The sequence below is a fragment of the Bicyclus anynana genome, chromosome 9 (genome assembly GCF_947172395.1).
Source record: "Bicyclus anynana chromosome 9, ilBicAnyn1.1, whole genome shotgun sequence".
Lineage (NCBI taxonomy): Eukaryota > Metazoa > Arthropoda > Insecta > Lepidoptera > Nymphalidae > Bicyclus > Bicyclus anynana.
Genome location: NC_069091.1, coordinates 11155557 through 11172403, shown reverse-complemented (window position 1 = coordinate 11172403; position 16847 = coordinate 11155557). Strand labels below are relative to the sequence as shown.

The 16847-nt window shown below is 40.0% G+C and overlaps 1 protein-coding gene across 1 annotated transcript; it reads right to left on the bottom strand.

Moving 5' to 3' along the window:
• Positions 1-84: 84 nt before the first annotated feature.
• On the bottom strand, positions 85-15903 carry LOC112043910 (kelch-like protein 10). The gene is made up of 13 exons (XM_024079575.2): positions 15880-15903; positions 14862-15025; positions 13621-13872; positions 12864-13128; positions 12096-12260; positions 11347-11433; positions 9282-9428; positions 8282-8474; positions 5894-6039; positions 4833-5050; positions 4104-4284; positions 2929-3082; positions 85-335 (listed from the first exon to the last, which is right to left on the bottom strand). The coding sequence occupies exons 1-12, from the start codon at positions 15901-15903 to the stop codon at positions 2960-2962; spliced, it is 1965 nt and encodes a 654-aa protein (XP_023935343.1). The 3' UTR covers positions 85-335; positions 2929-2959.
• Between the last annotated feature and the right edge of the window lie 944 nt (positions 15904-16847).

The following is a 16847-nucleotide window of genomic DNA, read 5'->3' as shown; positions in this document are numbered from 1 at the left end:
GCCGGTAAAGTGGTTGTTAGAAAATTCTTTTACTTTACGTTAAACTTTAATAAATTAAACAACAGTTTTGCAACTCAAAATCATATACTTGTATGAAAAATTTTGTACAATTTTCAAAAACCGTTCCATAAATACAGATATGATTCACATTATGAAATATCACCACGTCAAAAATATGCCAAAATTACTAAAATATATATGTAAATTATTTTAAAAATAAAATGTCAATTACGTAAATTTCACATTATAAATAATAGTGTAGGTACTATAGGTAAATACTGTTTCTTTAAAAGATTTATTTTGTCGTCTTACTAAGAGGTATGTAATTAGTGTACCTGTAAGGGAAAGGAGTATTAATTAAATTATTACCAGACGACTTCACTCACCTAAAATTCTGAGAATTAGAACAATTATCGTCACATTCCAACGATTTTACACGAAATCTTATCTTAGGCCACATCTACACTTACCATCAGGTGAGATCGTGGTCAAGCGCGAGCTTATTTTGTATAAAAAAAAAAAAAACTCTGTATATTGATGAAAACCACATGAAAATACATTCAGTGGTTTTCGAGTGCAACGCGAACAAACAGATAGACCAAACGAAAGAGATAAGGAAGACGAGAATATCGTCGAAGTATAGTTGCCTGCGCCTTTGGTTCTTGAAGCCTCAAGCTCCCTCGGCGTCGAGCGGTCATGGGTTCGAGCCCGCCTTTGAACTATTGTCATCCCCACTCCTACCAGTCTCGGCTAATTGGAGGGTAAGTCATGTCTTAAGAAAGGTATTGCAAATATTGTATAAAAAATAGGAAATGAAAAAATAAAATCTGGGACGTTATAGCTACTAATAGCCTGATAAATATGAGTTCAAGTTCAAAGATACAATAAAGTAGGTACTCGTCCTAACAATAATCATCTATATATATATATAAACTAGCAGACGCCCGCGACTTCGTCCGCATAAATTTCGATGTCAACTTTACTACTACTCCTACCCTACCCTACCCCTACCCTACCACTACCCAAACCCTACCCAACCCATACATCTACCCTACCCCTACCCTACCCTACCCCTACCCCCACCCTAACCCTACCCTACTCCAAACCTACTCCTACCCTACCCCTACTTTACCTACACCCTACTCCCATCCTACCCCTACCCCCATCCTATCTCCCCGTACCCTATCCATTTCCTACCCCTATCCCACCCGTACCCCCATCTCACGCCAATCTTACCCCTACCCTACCACTTCCCTATCCTACCCGTACCTCTACTCTACCACTACCCTACCTCTACCCCTACCCTACCACTACCCTAAACCCGGCCCTAAATCTACCCTACCCCTACACTACCCCTACGCTTACCTACCCGTACCCTACCCTACCTTGTAACTTCTCTATCTTACTCCTACCCTTAGCAAAATCGGTCCAGTCCTTCGAGGGTGGTGGTATGACCAAGAGAAATAGATACTTCTATGCTAATAATATAAAGAGGTAAAGTTCGTGTGGTTGTAGGAGGTAATCTCTGGATCTACTGGACCGATTTGGAAAATTGTTTTACCAATAGAAAGCTACGTTATTTGCGAGTGTCATAGGCTATTATATATATTATATTTGATCCCCATATTCACACGGGAACGGGAAATACGTAAATGAATGCGCCGGGCGTCATGTAGCGGAATTTCTGCGTCTTTTAGAAATTTTGTATTATCTCCGAAACTATTTAACTAATTAACATACTGTAAAGGGCAAATCTTATCTCCATAATATCCTTGTGATTATTAAACAATTTATTTTAATAAGGATTAAAGTTTAGTTGTATAAATAATGACGTAAACCTAAGTATATAAAATTAATAATTTTTAAAACACAAAAGGTACTATATCTGCTAATATATAGAAGATAGATATATGGTGTCGCGGACTTTTTTGTAGAACTTTTAAAGATACATAAAGTCTTCATACATTAATTTCAATTTTACACAATAGTTAAGGCAGCGCATGCGAATAAGTCTGTTTAAGAGGATTTTCAGTCCGACCTGTATGACAAAAACTGTGATAACTCGACTAATATACATGATACCAATATAAAATATGCCTATGGCACTCCCCGATAATGTAGCATTCTACTGGTGAAAGAATTTTTAAAATCGGACCAGTAGTTACCCCATTTAAAAAATGTGACAAACTTACAAACTTACAAACTTTACCTCTTTATAATATTAGTATAGATGAATCCATATATCCCTTGGTCACGCCATCACGCGTGAACGGCTGGACTGATTTCACAATTTTTTGTTTGTTATTGGCAGAAGAGGGTTCTTATGACGGAAAAAAAATAAAAAAAGAGTGAAGGTAGAAGTAGGGTTGGGGTAGGGTAGGAGTAGGGTAGGGGTAGGGCAGGGTAGAGATAGGGTAGGGGTAGGGTAGGAGTAGGGTAGAGTAGGAGTAGGGTTGGGGTAGGGTAGGAGTAGGGTAGGGGTAGGGCAGGGTACAGATAGGGTAGGGGTAGGGTAGGAGTAGGGTAGAGTAGGAGTAGGGTTGGGGTAGGGTAGGGGTACTTGAAAGTTAACATTGAATTTCACGCGAAGTCGCAGGCGTCCGCTAGTATGAAAATGGAACCGACTTCAAAGATGTATTTCAGTTATTTTGATTTTAACACAAAATTATTAAACGAAAATTGACAGTAAAAATAATAATACAGTAACAAAGGCATGTACTCGTATCTCGTATCTCGTAATAGAGCTAATTTGTTTTGGGTTTGTATTGATCAAGGATTTTCAGGAAAATGAAATGAGACCAATTTGGAAGTATACTCTTTCAAACAAAAAAGAATGTTCAAACAAACATTTATAACTAACTTTAACTCGTTGTATTGAGTACATCCTCCTTTTTTTCAAGTCGGTTAAAAATACGTATGTATACTAACAGAACAAAATGTTGTAGAGCATTGGTTAATTTCAGTCTTGCTCCATGGGTTGCTGCGGCGGCGGCGGCGGCGGAGGGATGGGGATGTTGTTAGGCTGGTGTTCCATCAAGCCCAGCTGTTCCAGCATATCATCGTTATCCTCCATCAAATGAACCTATCGAACATATTACATAACTCTATGTGCATTTTAAGAAATTAAATATCACGTGTCCCAAACGGAGAAGGAAAAACATCGTGAGGAAACCTGCAACCTGAGAATTTTCTTAATTCTCTGTTTGACCTAACCTCATTCTGAGAGGATTCTAAATTGACCGTATTTACTTATATAAGTTCAGTACTCAGAGACCAGAAAAGGTGTTACAGCAGAAAGTTCAGGCAGGTGGATCGGTGACTCACTCAGGTACCTAGCGGTCACGGGATGTTCATCATAGGTGTTTAGATAGGTCGCTGCGCAATCGGGAAAACTCCAAGCCAAGATCTTTGAGTAAAGACCTAAGGTTGATCACACAAGAAATAAGCAGTAATGTGAATCCTGAAAGCCTGATCACACGTATGTCCAGTGAGCAAGAATGGTAGAGATATGGCTAAGATCGATTATAGGGAGGAGAAACAGAAAAAAAGAAAAGAGAGAGATGGAAAGTTGGCCTAGAGAAATGCGTCGCGATACCACCTGAAACATTTTTTCTCCTTCGAAAAAATTTTTCAGCAAAATGGATGAGTAAACGGTATTTATTTTTACATCTTAAAAAAGTATTTACTTATTCAGTATTATTTATTGTCGACACTACGCATAATCTTATTGATGATATTTTTGACCTCTGAAGCAAATTTATCGCAAGATGTCTTTGTTTAACAAATAATTATCACATTATTATAATTGATGGCGAATTTACGACGGAATTTAGAAATGATTATGAAGACATTTTATGTTCCGAAAATGGTTAAGCTTTCATTCATTTATTCAGCTTACTGATGACCACAAGTCTCCTCTCAGAATGAGAGGGGTTAGGCCTTAGTTCACTACGCTAGCCAAAATACGAATTGGCAGACTTCACACACCTAGAGAATTAAGAAAGTTTTCTGGTATGCAGGTTTCCTCACGAACTTTGTTATCTGCTACCTCCATAAGCCTCCCAAGACCAGATTTCAAAAAGCAAGTAACTTGATTCTCTTACATCGGGAAGAGCAGTGCGATGCTGCCCGTGGCGCGCTGTCTCCGACAGCAAGATCTTCTGCCGCTTCTCCTCCATCAGTCGCTCGCGATGCTTGTGGATGTAGTCGTATACGTTGGGCAGGCCCATTATGACGCAGGCGGACAGCGCCGAACGATAGATGTTCATGTCAGTGGCTTCGTACCTTTAATTGGAAATATATTGGAAAGTTTAGACTTTAGTGGGTCACTTTCATCATCATTCATTCATAAGGACTCCCAAAACCCACGTCTTACAAGTCCTTACTGGACTGCAAAATCGGTTTCGTTTTCCTATATGTAACATACTCAAAGGAAAAAGTCCAACAGTGACCATGACGGACAGACGGTAAGGTTAAATCGCAGGGCTATAGCGTGGCAAGGTAGTTGATGACACCCCCATGATATGCGGGCGAAGGGGGGAAAGGACTGCGCGTGTATGAAGTCGAGCGCGCGGGGCATCGGGAGTGTTACGAGCGAATTTGCCAAGCTATAGAATTATTGCAGTGTTGGGTATGCCCAACACAGCATACCAGTCAGAGCTATTTCCCAAGTCTGCCCTATTAAAAATTAAAATCATCATTCTGCCATTAATTGACGCGTCGGGTGCTTAGAGCCTCGATAATCAAGATACCACGAGACGTTTGAGGTTGGTATTTGGGGAGGCTGACTGGTACTCACTTACTCCTCATCCTTTTCAGTTAAAAATAATCACCATTCGTTGGTCCTTTCGTCGTAGCACTCCACATGGTAGATGGTGGTGACGCCGTTGAAGCCGCCGATGGCGAAGATCATATCGTCGATGACTTCTATGGCGAAATTGCTCCTCGGGTTGTACATGTCCGGGACAGGCGACCACGTGTTCGTGTTGGGGTCGTACACCTCGCCGCTGCACATCCTCGATATGCCATTGAAACCACCGATCACGTAGATCTGATTATTGATATTATATAAAGATATATAATAATTATTTAAAGGTATAGAAAACAATTATTGAAATAGCAACCGTTGAATACAAAAGCAAGTTCAAACCTTAAACCCGATTGCTGATAATTCACGTTCTTATACCTAAGTATGGAATTGGAATCTAGAATAGATTAAATAGACGTTATATAGACTTGATTGACACACCGAATTGTAACCAATAAATAATATCATACCTCTATAGATTTAAATCTAGTTTTTGTTGTTTTTTTCGAGATACCTATAATAGGCATAGTATGCGCATTTCGTAAACGTTCAGTGCTAAGTACGTACACTGTAAAACTTCTTGACAGTCGGGTTTAGAAGAAAATAAACGCTGATACCTAACTGTGATCATTGAATAATTACTAAACATCCCCGAAGATTTTTCTTACGCTAATACTAGCACGGGCCTTAATAGCATAATATACGCACAAGGACACAAATATATCGGGAAAGGGAAAGACTATCGACCAACAGCGGCGAAGTTGGAAGAGCTGGGACAGGGACGACTCCGCCGGTACAGGGCCTGTAGCCTTGTGGCACATCAATTCTCTTTCTATCAACGCTAACGCTTCAAAAACTAAAAAAAATATGGGAATGACAGATCCGATCGATAACTTGATCACGTGACCTGTCAATAACAAATGTCATTCCCATACATTTTTTTATTTCCGAAGCATTTGCGATTTTAGAAAGAGAATCGACGTGCCACATGACTACAGGCTTAGGTCGAGAATGTATTTTCCCCACGATATATGTCGTAACACAATGGTATGTGAGTATGGACAAAAATGTGTTGTACCTAGATACCTTGTTGTGGTAAGCGATACACGAGACGCCGGACCTGCGCGAGCGCATCGGAGCCAGGTTGGTCCACTGGTTCGTGTCCGGGTCGTACATTTCCACGCTGTTCATGCACTCCTGGCCGTTGAAGCCGCCCGTTATGTAGATTTTGTCTACGCATGTAAAATAGGGTTTAGCCATTCGTAATTCATAACACACTTTTAAATCTTAATATATGCGAAAGGTCATTCATCTCGGAATCTCAAAAACTGCTTGGCGTACACGGTACAATGATGTTTCACAGGGAGGTAGTCTATAGTTAGAAGGTATCCGCTAAGGGCGGACGAAATGGCGGGAGTCTGCTAGTTCTCAATACAATTTGAACTCATTATTGCATCTCATTTCCAACACCCTAACAGCTTAATGGGTCAAAACTTCGAATTTCCTTCGATATATCGCAAGTCATATTCGTAGATGTCGCAAACTTAGCATAGTTATGTGGATACGTTTCTAAGAGCCAAATAATTTCATTGACCAGTGTGATTGGCTAGTCTTTCTCATTGTTTCAGGGTTAACACGTTCAATGCGGCAGAGATTTTTCTATTATTTCAGTTCCTGCGGTACCAGGCGTAAAAGACCCGGAGGTAAAACTACCATTATGGCGGTACCGGGCGTTTTACACCCAGTATCGCTATAGAAACTAAAATCCTGTTTTTTGCTTCAAATCCAATTATTTATGGATTTTTTGCTTTAAATATCATAAATGATGAATTGATTGACATAAATCTAAAGGCGTACGTAAACAGCCCTTTTAGTTTTGAATATATAGCAATAATAAAATACAGGGTTTTATGCACCCGGTGCCGCACTGAACACGGGAAGATTTGTGCATATTCTAGGGATGTAAAGTAATAATATCGATAGTTTTAATTAAATTTTAATGTAGGTAAAAACTTTTACAGTTTAATGTTTCTCATTAAAACAGTCCAAACAAAAGATTTATCTTACATGCAACACATTCTGTGATAACTTTTTTACTTTTCTATCGGCTTCGCGACTTTTTAAAAAGGTTCGGAGCTTCTCATGTCATTTTCTTCACAATTCACAACACAATTCTTCTTCTTTGAACCCTTCACCAGATGATGCTTGTTAGCTTTTGGTACCGGTTCTGGAACGATAACTTTATTATGAAAAATATTGCATGGTGTTATGTGAGAAACGTGTAGTGTAGTGTAGTATGCGTGCCTGCTTGTGAATTTGTATAGGTATATTTGTATGTTTGTTTGCGTTTATATTTGTGTATGTATGTATGTATGGATGTATGTATGTTTGTAAAACGATTGGCCCGATTTTTTATAATAACACAGAATTAACAATTCCAATATAGGTATAAACTACAGAAAACTAATTAGTTAAATAGTGTTAAAGACTTACCTGTCTCTGATTAATTAATCCATCATCACTGTCGTACTTCAAATTAATTTTATTGTGACATCGCTTCGCCCTCGACGCCATGTTGTCAACGACGCGTGCGTTTTATCGAATGCGTTCACAACACTGGCCGTGCGGAGCTAGCGCAGGGTGCGGTACAAGGTGCGTGGAGTACAAGATAGATTAGACCTGGTCCCGCACTGTGATTAAAACTCTATATCTTCAGTGCGCTACCAGGTCAAAAAAACCTGGTATTAAGGTAGGTACACCATTGGACTCTAATATAATAACACATCTTAGATATACATCCGTCTCTTTCGTCAACCGAACCAAATTAAAGTTACGTCTTTCGCAAGATAGAGAAGTCTATACTTTTCATAGCCGCACTGCAAGCGAGATACGAACCAGGTCTTTTCGATCTGGTTTCGCACTCAACGTGTTAAGCCATAGATTCCTGCCACTTTAGTATGCAAATATTCCTGGGATGCTCCAGTTTCGGAGGAGGAGGGTATGGATTCGTCGGTTTTATGCGGAGCAAAGCAAAATAAACCACATGTTGTTATAAAAAATATGCCAAACCCAATCAGTCTTTGCCGGACCTACGTCAGTAAGGGCGTTCTTATTATCCAGCAAAACGACACTGGCATCGGATGGCCTAGATGGTCAGCCACCGTCGGACACGTAGCAAGACAATCCACCAGTTTCTATTAAAGTTGTCTTTCAGTAAATATACTTACTGTCTAGCAAAGCGGCACTAGCGTCGGATCTCTGCGCGTTCATGGGCGGTACTAGTGACCATTGGTTGGCGTGGTTGAACCACTCGACCATGTTCTGGCGGTTGTGGTTGTCGTAGCCGCCTATGCCGTAGGTGGTCTCCTCCAGCACCGCTACGGCTACGTAGCACCGTTAGACACATAGCAAGACGATCCACCTGTTTCTTTGATGAGAGTCTTTGAAGAAACTTTCACCCGTCAGTATACTCACTGTCCAGCGAAGCGGCACTAGCGTCGGATCTCTGGGCGTTCATGGGCGCGACCAGCGACCACTGGTTGGTGCGGTGGTTGAACCGCTCGGCCGTGTTCTGGCGGTGGTGGCCGTCGTAGCCGCCCATCGCGTAGATAGTCTCCCCCAGCACCGCTACGGATACGTAGCACCGCCGCGCGTTCATCGGCGCCACCTACGACGCTACATTGTACAATACTATTTCAACCCAAACACCACAGTCGCTGGATGGAGGTTCAAGACTGTGATATTTGGAATGCCATATTTTGTAACGAATTTCTCAATAAAAAATAATAACCTTCTATATTAGGAAACCTCTGCCATTTATCAAACCTCTGCAATTAAACCAACTTTCATTCGTTAGACATAGCCATGCGGCACGAAGACATATGAAATAGGAGTAATAATAATTTGTAAATTACAAGTAACTGTTGTCAATTTAGCAAATTAGCTGACGCCACGAAATTCGCGAATTTCGAAACGCCCTAATTGTTCACAAATCTTTCGCTGACATCGCGATAACCTAAATATTAGCGTTATCGTGAAATATCCACCCAGGGAATTACAACAGGCCTGTGACCAGTGCGTGGTATTGAAAAAAAAATTGCACAGTAAAGTTTACAAAGCCATGATAAGAGTGGATAAGAATTGCCTTCGAGTCGAACGGTGTAGGTTCGAATCCGGTCTCGTTGCCGGTTCGGCACAGGCACTTATGTGCATTTTAAGAAATTAAATATCACATGTCTCAAACGGTGAAGGAAAAACATAGTGAGTAAACATGCATACCTGAGAATTTTCTTAATCCTCTACGTGTGTGAAGTCTGCATTGGGTGGACTAACTAACCTAAGCCGGATAAGCATAATCACTCTCATTCTGAGAGGAGACTCGTGCTCAACAATGAGCCGAATATGGGTTGTTTAAAAGTTTCAGAAAACTGTTGAGATTACTGCGCTATATAGCTCAGTAACTACACTGTTTTACCTCTCGCCAAGACTTAGTGACGGCATCGAAGCGGCGGCAAGAGTTGAAGTAGTCCATGCCGTCGAAGCCACCGATGACGTAGATACAGTAGCCCAGCACTGCGGTGCCGTGGTAGGCTCGCGGTCCCGCTGGGTCTACCTCCTCCACCTTGAGAAACATATCTATAGTCTGGCAAGTTCGTTGATGACACTCCCATGATATGCGGGCGACGGGGGGAAAGACTGCGCGGGTATGATATCGAGCGTGGAAGTGAGGTGCATCAGTCGTGGATTTTTCCTCGCTCGGCCCGGAGGACCGTCGGGAGTGTTACGAACGAAGTTGTCAAGCTATAAACTCTATACATCTATACGTAATACATATAAATAAAATTTAAGTCTCTGTGATTTCGGCATAAGTGTTTTCTCGAGTTATTTACACGGCACTAAAACACAATCAAGCTTTTTAATTTTTTTTATTGTAACTAATATTTGGAATGGCTGGACCGATTTTTATTGGAAGATAAAGAATGTTATCCAGACTACTTTTTATGGCGAAAAATCTATGATTCCACGGGATATATATGAAATTCGAACAAAGTCACTAGCGTTTGAAATAATATTATTTCCTAGGATATAGGTAGTTTTATAAGTTGAAGTTAAGCTTTTCTAGGCTCCCACGTCATACTCAAAATCCACAGATTCAGCAGCGTGCACAACCCTCCTAAGAAGGGTATGCATTATAGGTGCAAATTATAGAAAATGAAAAATTCAGCAACGTGATCCTATAAGGGTTCCGTATATTACCTATTAAGTTACGGAACCCTAAATGGATTCACACTTACATGCCACGACATTACGTAGATATAATCATTACTTGTGGGTGTGAAATCGAAGTAACAATTTAAACACAAACTTCATCGTTATCAAACAGAAAAATACAATGTAAACAATGACTACACAAACTGAATACATCAATATTTTGCGACATGACACTGATAGTGATAATCATGGAGTCAAAAAACGTATTGACCTAAGAGTATCTAATGATTATTGAATCAACTCCTTTCAAAGAACTGAGCTCAAGTCATTAAATACCCTCTTATTTACCAACAATAATACCCCCCTCTACAATAACATAAATAATGTTAATACCACTGTAATCGAGGAACTAATAACAGATTCTCCGGAGTAGTACCTACCACTTTTCTTTTTTCAGCTTACAAAACAGTCTAGTTGCCAGTAATATAATTAACATATACGATGCAATATGTGATCTTTCTACGAAAAAACTGCCCAAAACGATTTTGATGAATGTATAGAGATAAATTGGACCTAGGAGATATAGGCTACTTTTTCTCGTGAAAATATAAATAGAAGTAGCAGTAGTAAGTATATTTTTTTGAGTAACTTTAACCAATTACGCAGCGCACACAACAGAAGCTATATTTTTGAAAAACAAAATGATATCTATGAAACGTGCTGAAAGACCTGTCAAATAACAGTCCTTCTGTTATGGTGTAGGTATTGAACTTAATAATTATTAGTAACTAGCGGACACCCGCGACTTCGTCCGCGTGAAACTCGATGTAAACTTTCAACTACCCCTACCCAACTCTACCCCTACCCTACCCCTACTTTACCCCTACCTACCCCTACCCTACCCCTACCTTACCCCTACCCTACTCCTACCCTACCCCTACCCTACCCCTACCCTACCCCTACACTACCCTACCCCTACCCTACCCCTACCTTTTCCTGATTTTTTTTTTGCTATAAACCTCACGGAGCCCGAGACCTTTCCAACGAATGCAAAACCGTGGAAATCGGTTCGTGCGTTCTGGAGTTATAGCGTCAGGAAGGAAAACCCGACTTATTTTTATAGAGTAGATTACGAGCAGTAGCGTGCACTTCATAGATTCAAAAATGCTGTGCATACTCGTATCTTGGGGATTCAATATGAACTAGTATTGGAGAAGGAGTTATCCATTTTGTATGAATTGTACGTACCTAATGTGCCTACCCTAGTTGAGAAGCGTGTGCACGCCACTGATTACAAGTAGGTACTTAGTAAGTATGAGTACACTAACCTTAATCCATCGGTCTGCTCGTGTATCATACGTCTCAATGAACGCAGTGGGCGAGCCACCGCTCCATCCGCCAATTGCAAACAAAACCTAAAATCAGTTAATTCGATAAATAATACTCATTTATTTCAGTTTTCCTAATATTTATTTTGTCGGCGATAATTAGTTAATCCGTTTCCGAAAATGCTGATGTCTCAAAGTCTCAATAATTGCCTTTTTAGGTACAGTATTATCAGATTTTAATGATTAAATTTTTTAAAAGCCTTTCCTACGTCGTCAATGCCACATGACCTAAAAATACATAAATATTAATGGTCCAAGATTTACTTGTGAATATGGCATGCCAATAATTTTTGAGGATGTTGACCTAAACAGTCTTCTTTAGAGAGAAGAAAGAAAAGTAAAGAAAATTCAAATCTAAAAGTTATTATAAACAGTCAGTGTACCCCTATGACAGCATATCTGTCCCTTCAAAAAGAAAGTGTGTACAAAGTGCCTAGGGGGAGTTTTCAATATTTTCATGCTGTTACTATCGCGTTCACGTAAACGCGAATTTATATGGAATTGAAACAGTTGTGCAGTAGTGCCATTAGATGGCGTTGTTTCAATTCCTTAGAAATTCGCGTTTACTTTAAAGCGATAGTATCAGTATCAAACTGCCACTAGGCCCTCAGCTCAGCACATGTCGTGCATTACATAAAAGCTAATACACGGCGCTGATTTTCAGCTGAGACCCATACAAAAATTTAAACCTCATGTGGAACTCTTGGTCGCGCGATCTCCGGCGTAGCCACCTCCCCATCTCTCTGGGCGATCATCTCCAAGTCGTAGAGAAACTTCAGCGTTTCGATGATGATCGGACGCGAGCCCTCATTTCCCGTCACGTATGGATGATCCTTGACGTTTTCCAAGAAAAACTGTAATACATCAAGTGGGGCATCTATGGATTACTTGAAGCTTTCTTTGACAATTGTATGACAACCAATTCCTCTTTGGGTGAGATTTCGTGAGATTTGGATTGCTCATTCACCAATCCACAATCTCTTATCTCAAGTGAGATTTTCCAAAATATGTAGTTCAATTGTTTACCGTAAGATTGAGTGAGATTAAGGTAAACCCCTCACCTCCATGAATACCTCACGTAATTAATGGATATCCCCTAAATTTATATGCTATTCGCTTCCATCTTAGATTGCATCATTACTTACCATCAGGAGAGATTGTAGTCAAGGACTAACTTGGAAAGAATAAATAAGGCTTAGAATACCATCATAGTTACAATGGTTTTAACGTAAATTCATTCGAGTGTGCCTTATTTATTTCATATCTTCAGAAGCAAAAGGGGGTTTATTGGGTTATTAATAACTGCTTTTCTATCAACATCGTCAGTTGATTAAAGAACGAACTGCCGTGCTCATATTTTCATACAAAAGTATCACTTACCTACTTAGTTACAAGTAGACTGAATACACTACTCCTAGCAGTTTTACGAGTGTGTTGAAAAAACTATGTTCACTTACTTGAGTATCAAGTAATCCGAGCCGTATGCTGCCCATGAGTTTCACTGTGTGATGCCAACGTATGTCAGGATCATAATTCACCCAACGCAAAACAGCTTCCCACACTACTTCTTCGCTTTTGACGTTCAACTCATCCTCTAGTATGATGCCGTTGAGCTCATCGATTGGGAGATGGATGAACTCATCACTCTGCGTCGCCACTGTCACAAAGTATCGCAGCAAATACCTTCGCGATTCAGACTCCAACTTATAGCAAAATACTCGTCTGGAAAGGAATCTTTATTTTTTAACCGTATTATTATATTTCAAGTCATAATTAACAAAATAAACGGGTGACATGAACTGGTCACACCGTTGCAATAATAAGTTCGTCATTAAGAGCAATGTAAAACCAATTAAATATGGATTGTAATAACGGAAATGAACCAGACTTAGATTGACAATTGAACATTGTTTAAATTTAGTCTACATAAGCCTAAATACTGTAAGTAAAAAGATCATGAACTGATGAATTCAACCCCATTGGACAGTTCTCGTACGCGTACCAACTCCTTATATTTAAGGGGAAAAAAGAGTATTAACAGATGTGGCAAATAAAATACATTTATTTAGGGTTCCGAACGTACGTAGTACAAAAACGAAACCCTTATTGACTTTACTCTCCTTTCCGGAAGAAGATTTTAGCAAAAAAGCGTGAACAATATTTAACTCTACACTCTCTCATTTTTAAAAAGCTACGTATTGATACAATTCTTACCTAGCAAACGTCATAATACCAAGACAGTTTTTCGGGCTCAGCGAGGCCCTGAGATGGTCGCAACAGAGCTGCAGCACCCCGAGGAACGCCAAATAGTCCGCCGTCATCAGCAGCTCGTGCACATTGGTGTCAGAGACCTCTATGCGGCGCAGGTATGCGTACTCGATGAGCAACAGGAGAATCTCCGAGCGGACTCCCGATATCACCACGTCGCTCTGTTCTCGAGAGTGTAACGTTGTTGTGAACAATGCCCTGGCGACAAATTCACATATTATAATCTCCATACACCCGCAAAAAGAGAGTGAACGTTTCCAGGATTCATGTCTCTAAGTTTCATTAGTCTATCGTACCTTAGATGCTTGAACATATGGGTATGAATCTGGTGTCTATCGAATCCTTGCGCTTTTCCGAGTGTTACTGGATTTAAATTTTCGCTGGAGATAGGACGACCGTGTCGCAATGACATGCTTTTTAGAAATGGTCAACCCTCCGTCAACCATTCGTATTAGACTAAAACTATAGCAATACGCTAGGAGATAGAAACGAGCATGGCAATAGTAGATACTTCCGTTGACGTACTCTGTAATAAATAATTGCATTCCCCGCAGAACGATTCAAAGAAAGGTCACTAACATATTTCTACGCTACACTTATATTATATAGGTATTATGTATACATCTACTCGTATTGCACCTATCAAGAAAGTATACTCCGTATCAAGAGGGCTGATAGGTCCATAGTCAAACTAATAAGTACTCCACCTGACCTGACTTAACCTGACGTTTCAAAAGTGTTTGTTATAGAGAAGGGGAAGGGAAGGATACACCCCTTTCGGTTTCTACACGAGATCGTACCGGAATTCGAAATCGCTTGGCGGTTTTTTTTTCTTGTTGAGTAAATGCCGTTGGCTCCGTATGAGACCACTAAGTAGACACCGGGGGGGTTGGGTGAGCGCAGAAGCATTTTCGGATGAGACCCGAAGGTAAAGACAGAGGGCGGAACGACTCTCTAAGGGCGTCTCCTATAAGACTCGGACCTCGGCTTAGAGGGCCGTTCGGGAAGAGATAAGCTGGGGCCTGAGTGAATCAGTCTGGACGCCCCCAGGTTCGTGAGTTTGAGAACCCACGTCCGCGTGACGTTAGATATCGGGGACCTCGTCTTCGCCGGTGAAGACGCTGTGTTGCTTGTGTTTGTGTTGCCTGGGACTCTTGGCGGTACGTCTTTGCCAGTAGGGGACTTACAGAAAGTAGGGGCTACAGGCTGACAGTATGGCGCGGTGCACGGGGAAGGCGGCGCCGTCGTCCGCGCGCACGATGGCGTCGCACAGTAGGCGACACTCGCGCAGCCGGTGCAGTGCCTGCATGGCTGCCACCGACATGCAACGCCCAGTCTCGCGACCCGCCGTCTGTGCACACCATATCCACATCAGTGAACAACTAAATGTTGATCAACTCTACAGCACAAATCAATAGTAATGGAAACAAGGTATTCCCACACATTACTCGTACGAAGTCCTGAAAATTTCATATTATAAAGCTGAAGAGTTTGTTTGTTTGAACCCGCTAATCTCAGCAACTACTGGTCCGATGTGAAAAACCATTTCAGTGTTAGATAGCCCAAGGAAGGCTATAGGCTATATATTAACACCATATCTCGGAAACCACGCGAGTGATACCAGCTTGTGTAATATACGAATAAGATTCGTGACACGTTCAAATGGAGCTTTTGTTATATAAACACTTGTTTCCCGCGCTTTTGACTAAACAAGGCTTTGCCTAATAAAATACAAACTCAAGAACTTAATTGACGTCTGAACTGACGAGGCTGTATAGTTAACGATCTTTGCCTGTCTCCGAATTTAGTTGGGGACAAATTAAAAAAAAAAAACAATAATGAAAAACTAACTAATTTTAAAACTTTAAAAAGGATAGTGTTTTCAATAAGGAGGATACAACAGAAAATCAGATATTCGAATGTTTAACAGAGTCAATCGTTTGGGACATGTGTAAATAAATTAATAAAGTTTACAAGTCCATTATTATAACGTAAAAGTTTTTATTATAACGATCTATATAATCATTGAACGTTTGTTAAAACTTAAATGGAACGTGTTACTCAAGATTGTATTAGTTTCTTACAGTCTCAATCTGTTTAATTGAGGAACGATAAGGAACTAATAGTAGAACTATGGGATTTCAACGATGTTCTTTAGCGTGCATCTTCAATATCAAAACATCAGTACTTGTTTTCAGTACTCACTGTGTTACTCGGGTCATTTTCCATTTTATTATGACTTACACAAAGTCATCATTGAAAAAATATCACGCATTAAAAACTTTAATGCAAAGACGGTGTTGTCGCGGTACAATCGAGATTTAGCTCAAACAATTTACAAAAGTAACCGTTAAAAAATTACTAAAAAATATCAAAATTAAGCCATTTGATAAAACATTTTAGGTTAGCAAAAAAATGATACAAGAATGACAAAACATGTCAAACCTTTTTCTTCCAGATGACATTACTGGATATCAGTATTTTCATTTTTAACAAGCTTTTAGGTTGCATTTTACTGAAATCTGAAACTTTTTTTTAATTACATCATTTTTAGGCTGTTTCGAATATCATACCTGTTTAGAAAACCTAAACAACATAATACCAATTATATAATCATTTAATTTTTCTTTGATAATTATTTTTATTGATAAGTATCACTAGCGGACGCCCGCAACTTCGCGTGAAAATCTTTCAACCCCTATTTCGCCCCCTTCTATTTATCCTAGGTACTAATCCTAATATTATAAGCGCGATTGTTTGTTTGGATGTTACTCTTTAACGCCGCAACTACTGAACCGATTTGGTTAAATTTAAAACGAAGATAGATAATACCCAGAATTAACACATAGTCTACTTTTTATCCCGAAAAAAACCTTAGTTTCTGCGAAAAAGTATAATGGTTATGATTGTATGATGGTTTGTTATAGTTCACGTGGGATATTTGTTACGTACTATTTATCACCGGAACAACTTAACCGATTTTGTTGCTGAGCCCTGCACTGGGTCAATAAAAATAGCCTGATGATGGTGAGACGTGGTAATTACTACAAAACTTACTGACTCTCAGTCTAAATAAGGTCAATGATCAGTTCAATAATACCATCCCAATAGTCGTGAAAGTACAACACGTTTAATGTCGACAGTCAGTACAGTACAGTACAATACAATACAGT